The sequence below is a fragment of the Hemiscyllium ocellatum genome, chromosome 4 (genome assembly GCF_020745735.1).
Source record: "Hemiscyllium ocellatum isolate sHemOce1 chromosome 4, sHemOce1.pat.X.cur, whole genome shotgun sequence".
In the NCBI taxonomy this organism is placed as follows: domain Eukaryota; kingdom Metazoa; phylum Chordata; class Chondrichthyes; order Orectolobiformes; family Hemiscylliidae; genus Hemiscyllium; species Hemiscyllium ocellatum.
The window spans coordinates 52,555,733-52,573,307 of NC_083404.1; the positions used below are offsets into that span (position 1 = coordinate 52,555,733).

At 40.2% G+C, this 17,575-nt stretch overlaps 1 protein-coding gene across 1 annotated transcript in view; it reads left to right on the plus strand.

Annotated features, from left to right (window-relative positions):
* washc5 (WASH complex subunit 5) overlaps window positions 1–17,575 on the plus strand; it is a 65,273-nt gene that overhangs the window by 16,367 nt on the left and 31,331 nt on the right. Inside the window, exons 6-13 of the mRNA XM_060823193.1 lie at window positions 1,232–1,384; window positions 1,904–2,017; window positions 2,308–2,479; window positions 3,329–3,456; window positions 6,785–6,914; window positions 8,164–8,276; window positions 13,128–13,294; window positions 14,738–14,813. Coding sequence (XP_060679176.1) covers window positions 1,232–1,384; window positions 1,904–2,017; window positions 2,308–2,479; window positions 3,329–3,456; window positions 6,785–6,914; window positions 8,164–8,276; window positions 13,128–13,294; window positions 14,738–14,813 — 1,053 coding nt within the window. The remainder of the gene's footprint in view (window positions 1–1,231; window positions 1,385–1,903; window positions 2,018–2,307; window positions 2,480–3,328; window positions 3,457–6,784; window positions 6,915–8,163; window positions 8,277–13,127; window positions 13,295–14,737; window positions 14,814–17,575) is intronic.

Genomic DNA, 17,575 nt, shown 5'->3' on the forward strand with positions numbered 1-17,575 from the left:
GTCTGCATGGAAGAGTTGGACTGACGGGTCTGTTTCCATGCTGTATATCTCTGACTCTGTTGCCTAAGTTACCTAAGTTGCCAAAACAGGAATGCAGGTTATTATCTGAATGGAAGCAGTTTAGGAAAAGGTGAGGTGCAGTGAGATCTGGGTGTCATGGTGGAACAGTCACAGAAGGTAGGCAAGCAGGTGCGTCAGGCAGTGAGGAAAGCTACTGCCATGCTGTCCTTCATAACAAGATGATTTGAGTGTCGGAGTAAGGATGTCTTGCTGCGGTTGTACAGGGCCTTGGTGGGGACACCTCTTGCGTATTGTGTGCAGTTTTGGTCTCCTAGTCTGAGGAAGGACATTCTTGCTATTGAGGGAATCCAGTAAAGGTTCACCAGACTGATTTCCGGGATGGCAGGACTGACATATGAGGGAAGACTAGATTGACTGGGCTTGTATTCGCTGAAATTTAGAAAAATGAGGGGTGTCTCATAGACACATAAAATCCGAAGGGGACTGGACAGGCGAGATGAGGAAGGAATGCTCCCAGTGTTGGAGAAGTCCAGAATAGGGAGTCACAGTCTCAGAATAGTGGGAAGGCCATTCGGCTGAGATGAAGAATTTCTTCACTCAGATTTGTGAGCCTGTGGAATCCTCTCCCACAGGAAGCTGTTTGGGACAGTTTGGTAGATATATTCGAGAGGGAACTGAATGTGGCCCTTGCAGCTAAAGGAATCAATGGGTATGGGGAGAGGGCGGGAATGGGAAGCTGAGATTGCATGATCAGCTATGATCGCATTGAATGATGATGTAGGCATGAAGGGCCAAATGGCCTACTCTGCACTATTTTCTATGTTTCACAGCATTAGCAGCATTGTCTCCATATCGGAGTAATTCATTTTTCCTGTGTCTTTGAAAGTAGCTGCCTCTTTCCTGTGAGTTACTTTGGAAAGATACGGAGACTTTCAGTTGATATTGCAAGAGGTTTCTGTTTGAGTTTCTTCCTCTTTCTGCGGGCTGAGGTTTTCAGTGTGACTTTCCAATCCACTGAATCATTAACGTTCTGTTTCACCTTAACTTGAAGGTGAAACCTAGCCTGAGCATTGAAAATACTGATTTTAAAATATAGCCATCCTGTAAAATCTGTGTTAATGATAACTAGTACGTGGAATCATTGAATGATGTGAAATGTCAATCTTTAGTTCTAACATCTTTTTTGATATTGTGGTTCTCTTTATATCAGGTCTCAGCGTATCCACTGCCAGAACATCGTAGCACAGCACTTGCTACACAGGCTGCCATGCTTTATGTTATCCTCTATTTTGAACCGTCCATTCTTCATACACAACAAGCCAAGATGAGGGAGATAGTGGATAAATACTTTCCAGACAACTGGGTAAGTGAAAGCCTCGGTGAATTCCTAAAGCTGTACCTAAAGGATAGAATAGGTTAATAGATTTTTTTTCACAAAAGGAGCAATTCACAAAAGCTGATTTATGAACTACTTACTGTATTTTTCAGATTGCTCAATTAAAAAATAATTGATTGAAATATTTTAAATAAAACAATTGACTGAAATCATGAACTAACCCAAGTCTGTTTCAAAAGTTATTTTTAATTGTCAGACTTCGGTTTATGGTGTTTGAATTTTTACTGGATCTCTTTTGAACTTGCCATTGCATCAGCTCTTCCAAACATTGAACAGCTACGTAGCAGGTGTACCTTGTTTCATTATACTTGTATTGTGTTTTTCACACCTTTTAGTAAGTCTTAAAGCATCTTGCAGCCATTAAGTTACTTTTTAAGGGCAGTCACTTTTGTAATGTTGACAATGTGATACACAATATGAGGTGGTCACAAAAGTGAAATGTTTAAGTAAGCATTGTGCATTTAGAATTTCTTTTCTGCATAACAGGTGATCAGCATTTACATGGGGATCACAGTCAATCTGATTGAGGCCTGGGAACCATACAAAGCTGCAAAAACAGCCCTGAACTATACATTAGAGCAACTGAACATCAAAGAGCAGGTACGGTCTCTGAAATTGTTTAGTGGTAATTCAGACAGCGCTATTTTGAATTCTTTTCTTTCTTTGTGCAAAATACTCTGGCGAGGGGGGTGTGTTAATTGATCTCTAATGAATTAGCAACTCTTTTTATAGTTGTATTAATTGGAGAAGAAAATGAGTCAGAATGAAATAGACTAATTTATTGGCAAGCATTTTGCCGCCACCTCAAAGATTCAATTTGTTCCCACTTCTGTTTCAAAATGGAACTTATGTGTGATGCTTACATTGACAAAGGGTATTTTCCTCTGCAGTCAAGTCGATATGGAGCGAGTGTTGAGAAGTTACGACGGCAGGTGCAGCAGTTTCTGAAAGAAGGCTTCTTGAGGGAAGAATTTGTACTGGATCACATCCCTAAACTATTAAACTGCCTGCGTGACTGTAATGTGACAATTCGATGGCTGATGCTTCACACTGCAGAAACGGGTAAGTGTGATAGAACATGTTTAAAACCAGCAGTTGTTGAGATCCAAGAATGTTTAGGGAACATTGAGCAGTGCAATGTTTATTGTGTACCACATTTATTTCTAAGTGTAAAAATTATTCAGAAAAATGTGAGAAATGTCACAAGAAAGAATTGGCCATTTAGAGAAGATTATAAATGCAGTAGACATTGTCTGATTAAAATGTTGTATAATATGTAAATTCTGAGACCCCTAAATTACCTTCTCTCTCCAAAAAAGAGGAAGTATTGCATGTAATGAAACCTTTGTTGACGCAGTTTGGATATTGTGATGAAATTAACAACTGTTCAAATATAAAAGTAAAGTTGCCATAGTCCCAGAGGAGCATTGGAGAGAGGGGACTGGTGGAGGTTTAGAACTAAATTAGATTTTATTGTCACATATAATCAAGTACACGAAAAGTGTACCATGTGCAATAAAAGTGGTCTTCAGAACTGCTGCTACAGAGAATGAAGCTGGTGGATGAGGTTGCCAATCAAGCAAGTTGGTTTGTTTTGACAGATTTTTCAGCTGCTTGAATGTTAATTTTGGAGCTTCACTCACCCAGGCAAGTGTGCAGTGTTTTATCACACTCCTGACCTGTATCTTGCAGCTGATGGAAAGACTTTGGGAAGGCAAGAGAAGAGCTACTTGCTACAGAATTCCCAGTTTTTGACCTTCCCTTGTAGCCAGTGTATTTTTAGTTATTGTTCAATTTGGTGTCTGATCAATGGTTCCAGATGATGGTGGGTGATTCAAATGTCATTGATTATCAAAGGTAGATGGTTAGACTTAATTTTATTTAAGACTTTTTTTGTTGTTTTTTTTCCAGTGTATGATCCAAACAACAAGCGCTTGCGTCAAATTAAGGACCAGGTTTTTAGCGACTCGAAATACAATCCCAAAACACTTTTTCAGCTTTTGCTGGACAGTGCTCAGTTTGAGTTTGTTTTGAAGGAGGTATGCTTCTTTTATTCTTGGTTTTCATTTCTATAAATAATAAACATTTCCATACTGTAGGTAATCTAATCTAATCTAACATGCAAGTGAAAGGATTTGAAAACATAGACAGAGTTTGTTTCTTCTTGTGGGAGAGTATATAGCAAGAGAGAATTATTTAACAAATGAGAGCCACCACCAGGTGAGGAGGAAGTCAGAGGTTAATCTTTACTCCGCATTAGCTTTATTCACAAAGCAGAATGTTTCAAGGCTAAAACCTTACCACTGCAACCCACTGTCTTTGTCAATAGTGCCCTTTTATACACTTTTGAGTACAGATAATGAACCAATCCTTAAAGGGACAAAAGCAAATTCACATAAAGTGTTACACAATATTTTTCAGAACTGTCCCACTAGGCAGTACCAGGTAGGCACTAGTTACCTTGGTGTTGTTAGATGTTCTAATCATTTGAACTACCCAGCCAGCAAACATCTCCTTAAGTATGCACAATTGATTATCCCAGTGAGTTTCCTGAATGACCCACTCCTCCTGTTTCTACATTCCTACCAGGATTGGCCATCTAAAAAATGTTGACCAGTTGTGTTTAGGGTGTTGGCTTTAAATAGAGCAGCATTTGACAGTAAACTGAGGCCATGTGGCAGTTGTGTTAAATCCTTTTTACTGCCTACACATCTAGTGAAATTTCAGTAACAGAGCAGCTAGCGAGAAATTGTTTCATCAAAATTCATCTTAACTGATTTATAAACTCTTGCTGTTGCTTTTACTATATCCAAGATGTACTGTGTCAGCTTGCAGCTAAATTTGAATGCTTTTTATGCTCCTTCAGGGAAAATTCTCAGCATTACTGTCTCCTGGATATTCTTGTCTTGCCGTTCCCTTTGTTGTCATGTGAACAGTGCTTTTACTGTTGCTTAACTTCATTGCTGCTTTCCATATTCTGTAGTTGGTAACATTTTATATTCTTATGAGGTGTGATTCAGATGCTTACATTTTTGAAATTTTTTATTTCAATTTTAAGACTAATTGGGACTCCATTAATTGATAAGAATTCGAACATCAAATTGGAAGATTCTGTAAATTCCACTTCAGAATTTGAGTACATGATCTAAGCTAACAGCGCAGTGTAGTACTTAAGAGTGCTTTATTGTTGGAGCTGACATTCAGTAGGTAACATATCAAACTGATAGGTCCTTAGTTTATTGTCACGGTACAGCTGGATACTAAATAATGAATGGCACTATTTGAGGAAGAGTAGGAGTCCTTGTGGGGGTTCTAGTCAACCTTCTAAATGGGTAACATGGGCCATTTATATCAAGCTTTTCATGGGATTGTCAGAGAATTAGCTGTCACAGTTACCAGCATGGCAATAGTTATTGAACTTCAAAAAGTTTGCCTTTGTAAACATTTAGAAATGCTCCTGAGACATGAGATAAAATGATTTGTAAATTATTTTCTTTCATCTACTAGAGCATTTATTCTACTTCCTCTTCCAGCAAGCTTCTCAGGTGCTGTATAATTTAGAATATTGTTTATCCATTAATTGCTGTTATCCAACCTTAACTGGTAATTTTGCGTTTGACCCTTCTATTTTGTGCTTTCTCTCTAGTTTCATTGGTCCCTTGCAGGACCAGATAAAAACAGAAGTAGGCCATTTGAACCTGTTTCCTCATTCAAATAAATCATGGCTGTTATGTACTTTCACCCCATTTAGCTACATTTCTCCATATTGTTTGATAACTTTACCTAACAAACCTTTCTTGATCTTGTTAGGTGGATTGGCCACGCTAAATTGCCCATGGTGTCCAGGGATGTGCAGGCGAGGTGGATTAGACATAGGAAACACAGGGTTATGGGGATAGAGTTGGGGGTGGAGGGCTTTGGTCTGGGTGGGGTGCTCTTCGGAGGGGTGGTGTGTGGATTTGATTGGCTAGCTTCCACACCGTACAGATTGTATGATTGTTTTCGCTGATCCGTCTTGAAAACGTCCATTGTTCAAGCATCAGCAATATTTTCAGAAAGCAAGTGTATTCTGAAAACTTGGACACCGAGCTTTTTATTACTTACTCCCAAGAAAGGGAATGAAAAGCTGAGCTTTCAGTTTAAATCCCTCGAGAGCATGCCTCAGAGTTTACAGGAGCAACAAGCAAATTCAGCCCAAAACACCCAGAAAAGTTCAGTCATAGAAGTGACCAATTAGAAAAACTTTGCTCCCATAAATAGAATGGACAGTATCTCTGAGGAGCTGTTCCTCCATATATAGACTGTTTCTCTCCCACATTTAGTGATGATAGACTGCCTGTGAGCCTTAGACCCATAGGTTGAGCCTATTAGTAAGAAGGAGAATGAGTGAGCTAGGGGTGTGGAGTCTGAGGGTGTGGAAATGCCAAGGCTGGATGTTGTAGGGAGAAGGTTTGGGGTGGTGGGGTGCCAAGGCTGGGAACAGTGTGTCATGTAATCTGACAGTGGTTTTGGTGGGGATCAGGGCTGGTCTGCCTGGGGACAGTGCAGAAAGAGGCTTCAGAGGAGGTGGCTACAAAATGGGAGAGATGTGTGGTTACAAAGGGATTGGGGGTTGAGGAGATAGGGAAGGCTGCAAGCTTGAGTGGTGGCTTAAAGGATGTGGTAGTAGAAAAGGAGCGATACAGGTTTAAACCTCTCAGCAAAAAAATACTTGGCTAAGTAGATAGAAAACGTAATCATTGAGGTAATTAATGTTTTTGCAAATTAGTGTGAAATCTCTGGTTTCAGACAGCATAGATCTGATGCTACTATACGGTTGAAAGATGTCAGGGATGCTAATGCAAACTGCCAACTGTTTTAAAAAAAAATTGAAAACATATAATTAGATAAATTAGATATGATCTACTTGTCCCAAATCCATAATGATTCTTTGTGATTAGCGTGCACTTTTCCACTTACTTAATAACTCCTGTCCTGGTGGGAAATTCCAGAAGTTCCCCCTTAACTGATGGTAGACAAGTTTGTCTGTTGTTTTGCTAACCCTGCTACTTTCCCTTGCCACCACCTCAAATGGTAAGGTACATGGCAAACATCAATGTTGGAGAACAGGCTGGGTGATTTCTTTAATTGAGCAGCAGGTTTGCAACAATCTTCCCTCTTCTGTTTTTCCTTTTGCCTTTTTCTAAAGCAGGGAGATTCCAGTATCTCCTATGTGGCAGGGATCAGTGAAGATGGATCTGAGTATTGCTTCTCCAGTGTACCAGAGGACAAGCAGCCAGCCGAGTGTGTTATATTTCTGAAGGGTTGCTCTGGTTTCCTTTGCTTTTTGCCATTAATTGAGTAATGTGCATTTCATTTATCACTTAGATGTTTAAGCAAATGCTGTCAGAAAAGCAAGCCAAATGGGAAAGTTATCAGAAAGAGGGCTCTGAGAGAATGACTGAACTTGCTGAGGTGTTCTCTGGAGTAAAGCCTCTCACCAGAGTGGAAAAAAATGGTATGTGATTAGTGTTCCTACTGTTCTGTGCACTGATGAGATGTAGTCTTCTTTGTACAACGTTCTGTTAGTTTCTGGTTTTGTGGCTAATTTTTGGTTTGGCCTTCATTGAAATGTTTGATTTGTTTGCCAAATGTGTAGAAAATAGCTCTGTTTCCTCCATGTGATGACAGTCTTATTTTTAAATCAAGTAATTTCAGATCTTGGTTAAACAGAGTTAATAATAATATTCTTTTTCTTATTTCCCCTTGTCACTCATTTACTTTTTTCCATTTTGCTCTTTTTTTAATTTTTATCATTATTTTGTCTCCCTTACACCACTTTACTTTGGTAATCGTATCAAAATAGGGGTCTATTTTGTAGGGCAAAATTTTCATGCATTTTGCTAAAATTGAATATGGAAAAGCAAGGTTTTGGGAAATAGAGAACTAATGCTTAGTTATCATAAAAAATGTGTTGTTTAAAAACCCTGTAGATCAGAGAATAGAAGGCTGAGGGGGCTAAGCAGTTCTACAGTGTAATATTTGTAACTTTTGTGGCAGGAAAAGATAGAGATGAGACCATGCTTTGTGAACCTGTGTCAGACAGCAACATTGTTCTTATGATCTGACTGAAAAGAGTTAGATTCTGTTTTGGCTTTGGAGGCAAAATTCAAATTTCAGATGGATCTGAGTTTCTTCGAATGCAAAAGTAATTGAAGAAGTTGAATGTTTGGCAAGAAAGAGAAAAATTGACCAAGTTAGAAAAAAATTTTTAGACAAAGAATTCGAATGGATGTTGAAGAATTAGAGAGGTATCCATAAAAGGCAAAAGGTGTTGGGTGACAGGGAGATAAAATGTGTGTGCCTGTTTTTCCCAATTATTTTTTCTGTCTAAAATTGCTCAAACCCAAAGTGATCTGAATCTTGGTGCTTTTTGAATTGTTCTAAGAGGTCTTCATTTCCTTCTTGACTCTAATCTACTGGTCCACTTTATGAAAGAAATATGTGTATAATTGATTGCTGAGAATACATTGTCTTTATGTTTGTAAGTTGTACACCTACAACATGCATACTGTAATTTTGCTGCACCTTTAGTACTTCAAGTAACACTAATGAATGTGCTAGTCTTGTACCTCTCGCCTGCTGGAAGGCTGTGATGTGTGGAGACCAGAGAGGGGCAAATGTATAATTTTTAAAAATGTATTTTATAGCAATGCAACAGAATCTATATCTTCCCAAACACTCCCCTCTCGTTTTTTTGCTCTTAGAAAATTTACAAGCCTGGTTTAGGGAGATTTCAAAGCAAATTTCTTCCTTGAATTATGAAGACTCAACAGCAGCCGGGAGGAAGACTGTTCAGTTAATCCAGGCTTTGGAAGAGGTGAGAAAGCTTTGAACCGACTAACATCATCATCTGCAAGCCGAAATGAAAATTTTTAGTGAGATGTCTTAAAATACACAAGTACCACTTGAGCAATAGGAGAACCTTTTGGTATGATGTTCCATAAAGATATTTTTAATAAAATAGTTATCATCATTGGAGCAGGAGTAGGTCAGTCAGCCCTACGAGCCTGCTCTGTCATTTTGAATCATGGCTGATCATCTACCACTCTGTTATTTTCCCACATTGATCCATCTCCCTTGAGATCATTTCCGGGCTAGTCGATTTTTATTTTGTTTAAATATGAAGAAATTGAAATTCAATATTGTTAACTTTTGCTTTAAAATAGTTAATTATTTTACTCCTTTCTTCAAACGAGAAGGATCACCAGCTGAAGATGCTTGGATAAAGAATGTATTTGCTAATGAGTGAAGCACAGGAAATCTGTATTAAAATTCCCAATTATTTTTTTCTGTCTCCTTTCTCCCACTGACTAACCAGGTTGTACCCTCCACCTGTCTTCACCTATCCTTATTTCACTACCCTGTCCCTGCAACCCTCTTTATCTGGCGCTCCCCCAGACATTCCCCCAGTCCTGAAGAAGGGTTACACTTGAACCATTGACGTCTCCACCTCCTGATGCTGCCTGACTTGCTGCGTTCTTCCAGTCTCCTGCTGATCTACTTAAAATATATGAACTCAATTTGTGTAATGTCAAGTTCAAGGTGAAACAGTGAGGCTCTGTCATAAGGTCTTGGGTATATTGAGCCAGAATGTCTCCTTTTTCACTGAGAGGATGGTGAAAGTTGTTTTCTCAAATACTACGCTGCAAGAAACACTTAGCAGTTTTATTCAGTTACCTGATGTTGAATCACTGAACGGTGGTTCAGTAGTTAGCCTGCTGCCTTACAGTGCCACGGACTGGTTTGATTCCAGTCTCGGGCGACTGTCTGTGTGGAGTTTGCATGTTCTCCCTGTGTCTGCCTTGGTTTCCTCCAGATGCTTCGGTTTCCTCCCTTAGTCCAAAGATGTGCAGGTTAGGTGAATTGGCCAAACTAAATTGCCCACCGTGTTCAGAGATGTTCTAGGCTAGGTGCATTTGTTCGGGGAAATGTAGGGGAATGGGTCTGGTTGGGATACTTTTCGGATGGTGACTGTGGATGTTTTGGGCCAAATCGCCTCTTTCCACAATGTAGGAATTCTTTTTTTAAAAAAAAGCACGAGGGACTGCCTTTCTGTTTGTTGGGTTTGGAGGGTACTGTAGAAAGTTGACTTAGTGGTATTTAGTTATATCTGTTGCCATGTTAGAACAGCGTAATAGTTATTGAACCAATTGTTTCTTTCAGTCTGCAGTTAAAAAGATTGGAGAAATAAAAGGGAGGGGACATTCAGAAGAGATGTAATTTTTGACTTTCAGCTGGAAGCACTGAGTTGGGACTGGAATTTCTGGCTCTGGAAACTTGACCTGGGTAGAGAAAATGCCCCAGCTGGTTGATTTTTGTTTCTAGAAGTTGGGATACACTGAAATTAGGATATATAGTGGCACAACCCATATAATTAAAAAGCTTGCGGGAATGGAGGCAGCCTGGTGTACTTTACCCTAGATTTGAGAAAAAAGGGAATCACAGCCCCTTGTATCCTTTTACCTACGTTCAACCTACTCCCTCCATGCTGACCTTTGTAACCCCACCCTTCACCCTTGCACGTTACTGTGCCAACTCACTCTGCCACCTCCACAGGTAGACCTGGGGACCCATGTTGAGATTATGTAATGTTAAAGTTTATTGATCAATTCACTAAAGAAAAATACTTAAAATTGATAAAAGCTCATTCGCTATATTAAAATTCCATTCATCTCATGAAAGTAAGGTCATAGGACACTAGGTTGTAGTCCAACAGGTTTACTTGAAATCCCAAGCTTTCAGAGTGTTGCCCCTTCATTGAGTGAAGTATCATAGGTTCTGTGCAGCAAAGAAATCTTGCTTGAACTTATTTATGAATATGATGGCATATTGGGGTGCAAGTGTGATCCTCATGGCTGTTAGAGGAAGAATTGGTTGTCGAAGGTAAAGGCGTTGTGATCGAGGATGAAGTGAATGAGTTGTAGGATGGCATCTGGAAATTAGCAGTGTTGATGTTGAGTACCAATGCTGTTGCAGCAATACAGTCATCACGGGATATTGGTGTAGTGTGCCGAAACGTCCATTGTGATGAGGAATGTTCTTGGTTCTATTGGTCTGTGGGTGTTGAGTTTTTGTAAGAAGTCTGTAGTGTTGCGACAGAACTGGGCTTTCTTTGTGCAAAGGGTTTCACGAATCCTTTGACATAGCCAGAGGGGTAGTCACACAAGGTCCACATTGCCGGATATGATTGGCTGTCCCAGTGTGTTGGCTTTGTGTATCTTTGCAAAGGAGTAGAAATCTCCTATGTGAGAAGTACATGGGATGAGAGTGTGTGGGAGAGTCTGAGGTTTTGATCAAAGGTCTTGATCGGTCTATTGAGTTGACAGGTGCTTTGGTTGAATTGGCAGGTAGTTGTTGGTAATGCTCCTGGTTGTTCAGTTGGCAGTACCCCTCTTTGCATTAGTCTGCTCTAATCTACATGATGATGGCTCCTCCTTTTGTAGGTTTGATTGCGATTGGTTGTGAGAGCATGGATGGCATTGCATTGTGCTTGGGTGACATTCTGTGCGATTATGTGAGCACGGCTGATGAATCTGGCATTAACGTATCTCCTGATGGCTTGAGCATATGTTGAGCCTGGGGCAGCAGCCTTCTGAAGGTGTCCAATTCGACACACTCTTGTTTGGTCGTTGCACTGCAGATCTCTCTGTCGACTGTTCCAATTTGTTTGTTGTGTCATTGGGCTTGCTGCTGGCATCTTGGGATTTGTTGAAGAATTCCTGAAGCCGCATTCACCTGATGCATTCTTCTTGTGCCTGCTGGGAGATCAATAGGGTCCATTCTGATAGTGGGATTGAAATTGAGCTTTGGCTTCAATTTCATCTGGTTGAAGGGTGTGGTCAGACAAGATGATGATGGATTTCTCTGTGGAGGCTTGTTTACTGTTAGTGGTGATGCCAAATTTCTCCAGTTTCCTGTTCTTGGTGTGCTTGTAAATGGCTTAGTTCTGCTGCCTCGTCTGCTTAGCAGTATCTCGAAGCTGGTCCACTGTATCCTGAGCGCAGGATATACACTCTATCTCTGTTTCAAGTTTGCAGTATCGTCTGTACAGCTGGTTTATGAAATGATTGAGAAAGGTGCGATGGCAGAGCCTCAGTGTAGTCGGTGTTGTATCTTGAATTGAATGGGTTCGTGTTCTGTAGTCCTTTCGTGATCTTCTCTGCTTTCTTGCATCTCTGCAGAAGCTTGATATCTATGTTGATATGCGCCATCTTCTTGATCATCCTCTCTACTTTGAACCAGCAGTTTGTGGTGTCGTTGGTAGCCATGATGTGGAGGTGTTGGACTGGGGTGGGCAGAGTCAGAGGTTAGGTGACACCAGATTATAGTCTTCACCTGACGAAGGGGCAACACTCCAAAAGCTTGTGATTTCAAATGAAGCTGTTGGGCTATAACCTGGTGTCGTCTGACTTCTGATGATCTTGTCCACCTCAGTCCAACACTGGCATCTTGAAATCGTAGCTATCTTATAAGCTTTTGAATTAATGGTCCACTTCTTCATAGAGTTTCTAACGATGTGGAGCTAGCAATCAAACGACGAACTGACAGGCACTCCACTGTCATAATGTAAGGTTGTGAAATCTGTAGTCCAGCACTAATTTTGTAATAATAGTTCTCAGGGTTAAATAGCAAATATCATTTAAGAGTGCAGGCAGTTTTGTTTCTTTGCAGATTTTTTTTGACAGCTCCAATGAGTGTAACAATTGTAATTAGTGTCTGCACTTTTTGTGCACCTTTCTTCTTTCTAAGTTGTCCTAGCACCATATCCAGAATGGTATATTACTTCTCCAAAAGGGTCTCCTACCTTTCCAAAGAAATCCTGCAACTTTAGACCTTCTACTAAGTTAGTGCCCAAGTCAAGTTTTGGAATGCTAGATAAGCAGTTATCTCTCTGAACTATTGATGTGCAAATTTTTCCCAAGCCTCCGCAAATTTTTGGGTGCCAGTGTATCCATCTAGATGAAAGTTCAAGCCAGCATATTAAGTTCAGATCATGAAAGGATCCTATTATTACACCCTAAATTGGCTTCTTGTATAATTATGTATTTAATAACATTGGCATACTTCGAAACATGGGTCTTCGTAGTCGAACTGCTTTATGAAAGTAACCAGTATTGATCTATCCAAGAAAAGTTGTGAGATCGATCATCAAAATTGTTCTAAAATCCCTTTTGGTTGCTCTTATTAGTAGGACAGGAGTGTCTGGGGTCCAACCATGAGCATCCTTTCATGATGTTTTCCACAAATTCTCTGCCTTTTACTCCAAAATCATCTGTAACAAAACTGGAATCACTAACATAATCGAATGGGGAGACGTGTAAACTCAAGCGCAGTATACATGTTGACCTAACTCCTTTAAAACACCTGAGGTAAGAGAATGGAAGAAGTGAAGGAGATGAAAGATATTTTCAGTCAGGTGGTAATAACAAAGTCAGGTACATTGCTACAATGAATGTGATTTATTTCAGTTGTTAAAGTATTACTCAAAGTTTAAACCCTTGCACATTATGTGCCTGTTGCGACAAATTTATAAATAGATGCTGTCAATATTCTTAATTACCAGAGCCATAGAAGAGATACTGGTATTCTAGAGGATTAAAGAATTAATTTGAAGATATCTGTCACTCTACAAAGCTTAGGCTGAGAATTTTGTAACTTCTTAAAACAGGTCCAAGAGTTCCACCAACTTGAATCGAATTTGCAGATCTGCCAGTTCCTGGCCGACACTCGTAAATTTCTCCATCAGATGATTCGCACCATAAACATTAAAGAAGAAGTCCTCATTAGCATGCAGATTATAGGCGACTTGTCATATGCCTGGCAGCTCATTGACAGGTAGGATCATTCTTATATCGAGAGAGATTGTGAAATCTGGTGTTTAAAAGTTTCTACGTGTGTAACACCCCCAACTCCTCCTCTGGATTCAAGTATCTGGGATATCTCCGATGCAGGAGTAGAATAGTTAAACATACCCAATCCTCTTGTGAAAAGTCAGCTAAAGCTGCAGGTATTAAGTACCTTTCTCTGCTGTCATAAATCATTGATATCCCATCCCACCTTCCATTCTTTCTAATGAGTGCCCTTTTCAAAGAAAACAATAAAATGAAATTGTTGAAGTTTAGCTCCATTAACACAGTCTCCTCTTTTTCATCAAATGTGAGCACTCTGTTTGTAGTAGCTCTTGTATATCACCACACCCCTCTTAGCCTGTTTTATCCTTTTCACGTTCTTGTGTATTCCTCTTTGCTTCTAATATTATTGAGAACACTTGTAATTTAGTTCAATCAAATATCACTGGAGTGTGAGATGTATAGTGGGTATCAACTAGCATAAAGCTGGCCAAATGTACAACCTGCTAACTAGACAATTTTGTAAATTCAATTCATGCAAATTGGTTGCTTATGCTTTAAGTCCTCAACAATACTTCTGTATTGCCAATCATGCAATCATGTTGCTGTTTCCTGAACATATCTTAACCCTGTTTTACTTCTTCCTTCTGCCCTGCCCTCAAAATACCTTGACAGACTGGACAACACGTTAAATTTGATTTTTAATCTTTTAAAGGCTTGAAGCTGTTGTTCCAATTTTAGCTTTGTCACAAACGCAAACCATAGTTAGACTTTAAAAATATGAACTCATCCCGCCTAAGAATTTTAGGAAAATGGATAAAACTCATTAGGTAAGTTTAACAATTTGGCGATGCTGACTGGTGACATTGCCATATCTGGCTTCTGAAGGGGTGAAAGTCAGTTCTCTCTTCCATCTGTATGGCCATGAAGGAATGCTGAAGTTCTTGAGGAGGCCAAGCACACACTGGCCCTTTTTTTGTTGTACTACCAGACAAAATGTTAAGGTCCTGTATGCTTAAGTGAGTAGGATGTGGACATCAAAAGAAAATTAGAAGGATTGTTGATTCAAATTATTGGTAATGAGGAAGTAGACTAAGACATTCTGAATACTTTCTGGACTTCTAAGTGTTGGATATGGTTCGAACACAAAAACAAAATCCAGGTTTCAGGTAAAATGTGAAACTTCAGGAATGTTATTGGAAGCTTGAAAGTTGAATAGATGAAAATCAAAATAATGAATTATCTTTAGCGGTTTTTGGCCAAATGAATTAACTCCTGAATTGTGTAAAATTATATATGGTCATATGGGTGCCTGAGATCTGTTTTCTTATGTATCCAAATTATTTAAATTTTACGCCAGTCAAGCTGTGCATTGCTATAGTTAGTGTGTCTTTGAGCAATGACTAATTATAATACTACTTATCTGCAGCTACACATCTATCATGCAAGAAGGTATACGAGTCAGCCCTTTCATGGTAACCAAACTTAAGGCAACATTTTTAAAGGTAAGTGGAGAGGAATCAGAAGGCAGTATAGACCAAAAATGATTAAACTCCTGAATTGGTCAAATAATATGATGAATGACTGGGTTATTCATTTGTAATGAGCGTGTCCTAAAACAGTTAGGTCACCAGGAAGCTGTCATTTTGTATCATTAAGTTTGCATTAGGAGAATATTAAGCATGACAAGAATTTGATTGATTTTTGTTCGAAGTTGAACTCTTCCATATCGATCTCCATCTTTCTCTTCAGTTACTGTGTTTTATACCATATAGGTAGCTTGTAATGGTATTGTACTGATGATCCATACCAGTATTCTGGGACTAGGCCTTGATCCCACTATGGCAGATAATTTGAATTCAGTTTATAAAATCAATCCGAAATTCAAAAAAGCTAGTATAGTGATGACCAGCTAACCATTGTCAGTTGTCTTAAGCCTTCTGCTTGCAACTGTTCTTTGAGGAAAGGAAATCTGCCAACCAGACCTATAGCAATGCGGTTGATTTTTAACTGCCTTCTAGCTCTCTCAGCCAGTTCAAAGTAGTGAGGGATGGGCAGCAAATGCCAAAATCAACATCGCATACAAGAATAAAAATAAATTGACTGGGACAAAGCTGGGACCTTTAATGAATCTTATACATAGGAAAGCAGGATAGCAGGATTTTCCAAGCAGGGCCTAACCAGAGTTTTATAGAACCAATGTAAGTTCCAGGAAGGATGTGCAAGTTTTAGAGAGCGTACACAGGAGATTTACCAGGATGCTGCCTGGAATGGAGGGCATTTCTTATGAAGAAAGTTTGAGGGAGCTAAGGCTTTCCTCATTGGAGTGAGGAAGGGGGCGGGGTGACCCGGTAGAGGTGAACAAAATGATGAGAGGCACAGAGTGAGTGAATAGTCAGAGACTTATCCTCCTATGGAATAAATGGCTATAACAAGGCGGCATAATTTTAAGGTGATTAGAGGATGGATAAGAGGATAGAAAATGGTAGGTGGTTGGATGGACTGCCAATGGTGATAGTAAACTTAGACACATACGGGACATTTTAATAGACTCTTGGGCAGACACATGGATAATAGTAAAATGAAGGGTATGTAGGTTAGTTTGATCTTATAGTTGGATAAAAGGTTGGCATGAAATCATGGCCGAAGGGTCTTGGGCTGAACTGTTCTGCGTTCGATGTTCTGTCTGGTAAACTGGGTGATAAGCTCAGATCAGTGTAAAAGGATATGGCATTCAGGAGGAGCTAGTGAACTAGATACAAAATTGGCTTGATGGTAGGAGAAAGAGGGTGATGGGCGACATGTTGTTTTTCTGACTGGAGACATGTGACCAGTGGTGGAGTGGGTCCACTGTTGTTTGTCATTTTGGATAAATGGTTTGGATGGGAATATTGGTTTCCTGGTAAGTAAGCTTCTTGGGTGTCACTAGCATTGGTGGGTAAGTGGTTAGTGGAGAAGATCGTATATATTACCACAGGACTGGTAAGCTAGAAGAGATACTTGTTAGGAAGGAAGATGTGTTGGACATTTTGAACAACTTGAGGATAGACAAGTCCCCCGGGCCTGACGGGATATATCCTAGGATTATGTGGGAAGCAAGAGAGGAAATTGCAGTACCGTTGGCAATGATCTTTTCGTCTTCACTGTCAACGGGGGTGGTACCAGGGGACTGGAGAGTAGCGAATGTTGTGCCCCGTTCAAAAAAGGGAATAGGGATAACCCTGGGAATTACAGGCCAGTTAGTCTTACTTCTGTGGTAGGCAAAGTAATGGAACGGGTACTGAGGGATAGGATTTATGAGTATCTGGAAGGGCACTGCTTGATTAGGGACAGCCAGCACGGATTTGTGAAGGGTAGGTCTTGCCTTACAAGTCTTATTGAATTCTTTGAGGAGGTGACCAAGCATGTGGGTGGGGGTAGAGCAGTGGATGTAGTGTACATGGATTTTAGTAAGGCATTTGATAAGGTTCCCCATGGTAGGCTTATGCAGAAAGTCAGGAGGCATGGGATAGAGGGAAATTTGGCCAATTGGATAGAAAACTGGCTAACCGGTCGAAGTCAGAGAGTGGTGGTAGATGGTAAATATTCAGCCTGGAGTCCAGTTACAAGTGGAGTTCCGCAGGGATCAGTTCTGGGTCCTCTGCTGTTTGTAATTTTTATTAATGACTTGGATGAGGGAGTCGAAGGGTGGGTCAGTAAATTTGCAGATGATACGAAGATTGGTGGAGTTGTGGACAGTGAGGAGGGCTGTTGTCGGCTGCAAAGGGACTTAGATATGATGCAGAGCTGGGCTGAGGAGTGGCAGATGGAGTTCAACCCTGCCAAGTGTGAGGTTGTCCATTTTGGAAGAACAAATAAGAATGCGGAATACAGGGTTAACGGTAGGGTTCTTAGTCAGGTGGAGGAACAGAGGGATCTTGGGGTCTATGTACATAGAAAGTTGCCACTCAGGTGGATAGAGCTTGTAAGAAGGCCTATGGCGTATTAGCGTTCATTAGCAGAGGGATTGAATTCAAGAGTCGTGAAGTGATGTTGCAGCTGTACAGGACTTTGGTTAGGCCACATTTGGAGTACTGTGTGCAGTTCTGGTCGCCTCACTTTAGGAAAGATGTGGAAGCTTTGGAGAGGGTGCAGAGAAGATTTACCAGGATGTTGCCTGGAATGGAGAATAGGTCGTACGAGGATAGGTTGAGAGTTCTCGGCCTTTTCTCGTTGGAACGGCGAAGGATGAGGGGTGACTTGATAGAGGTGTATAAGATGATCAGAG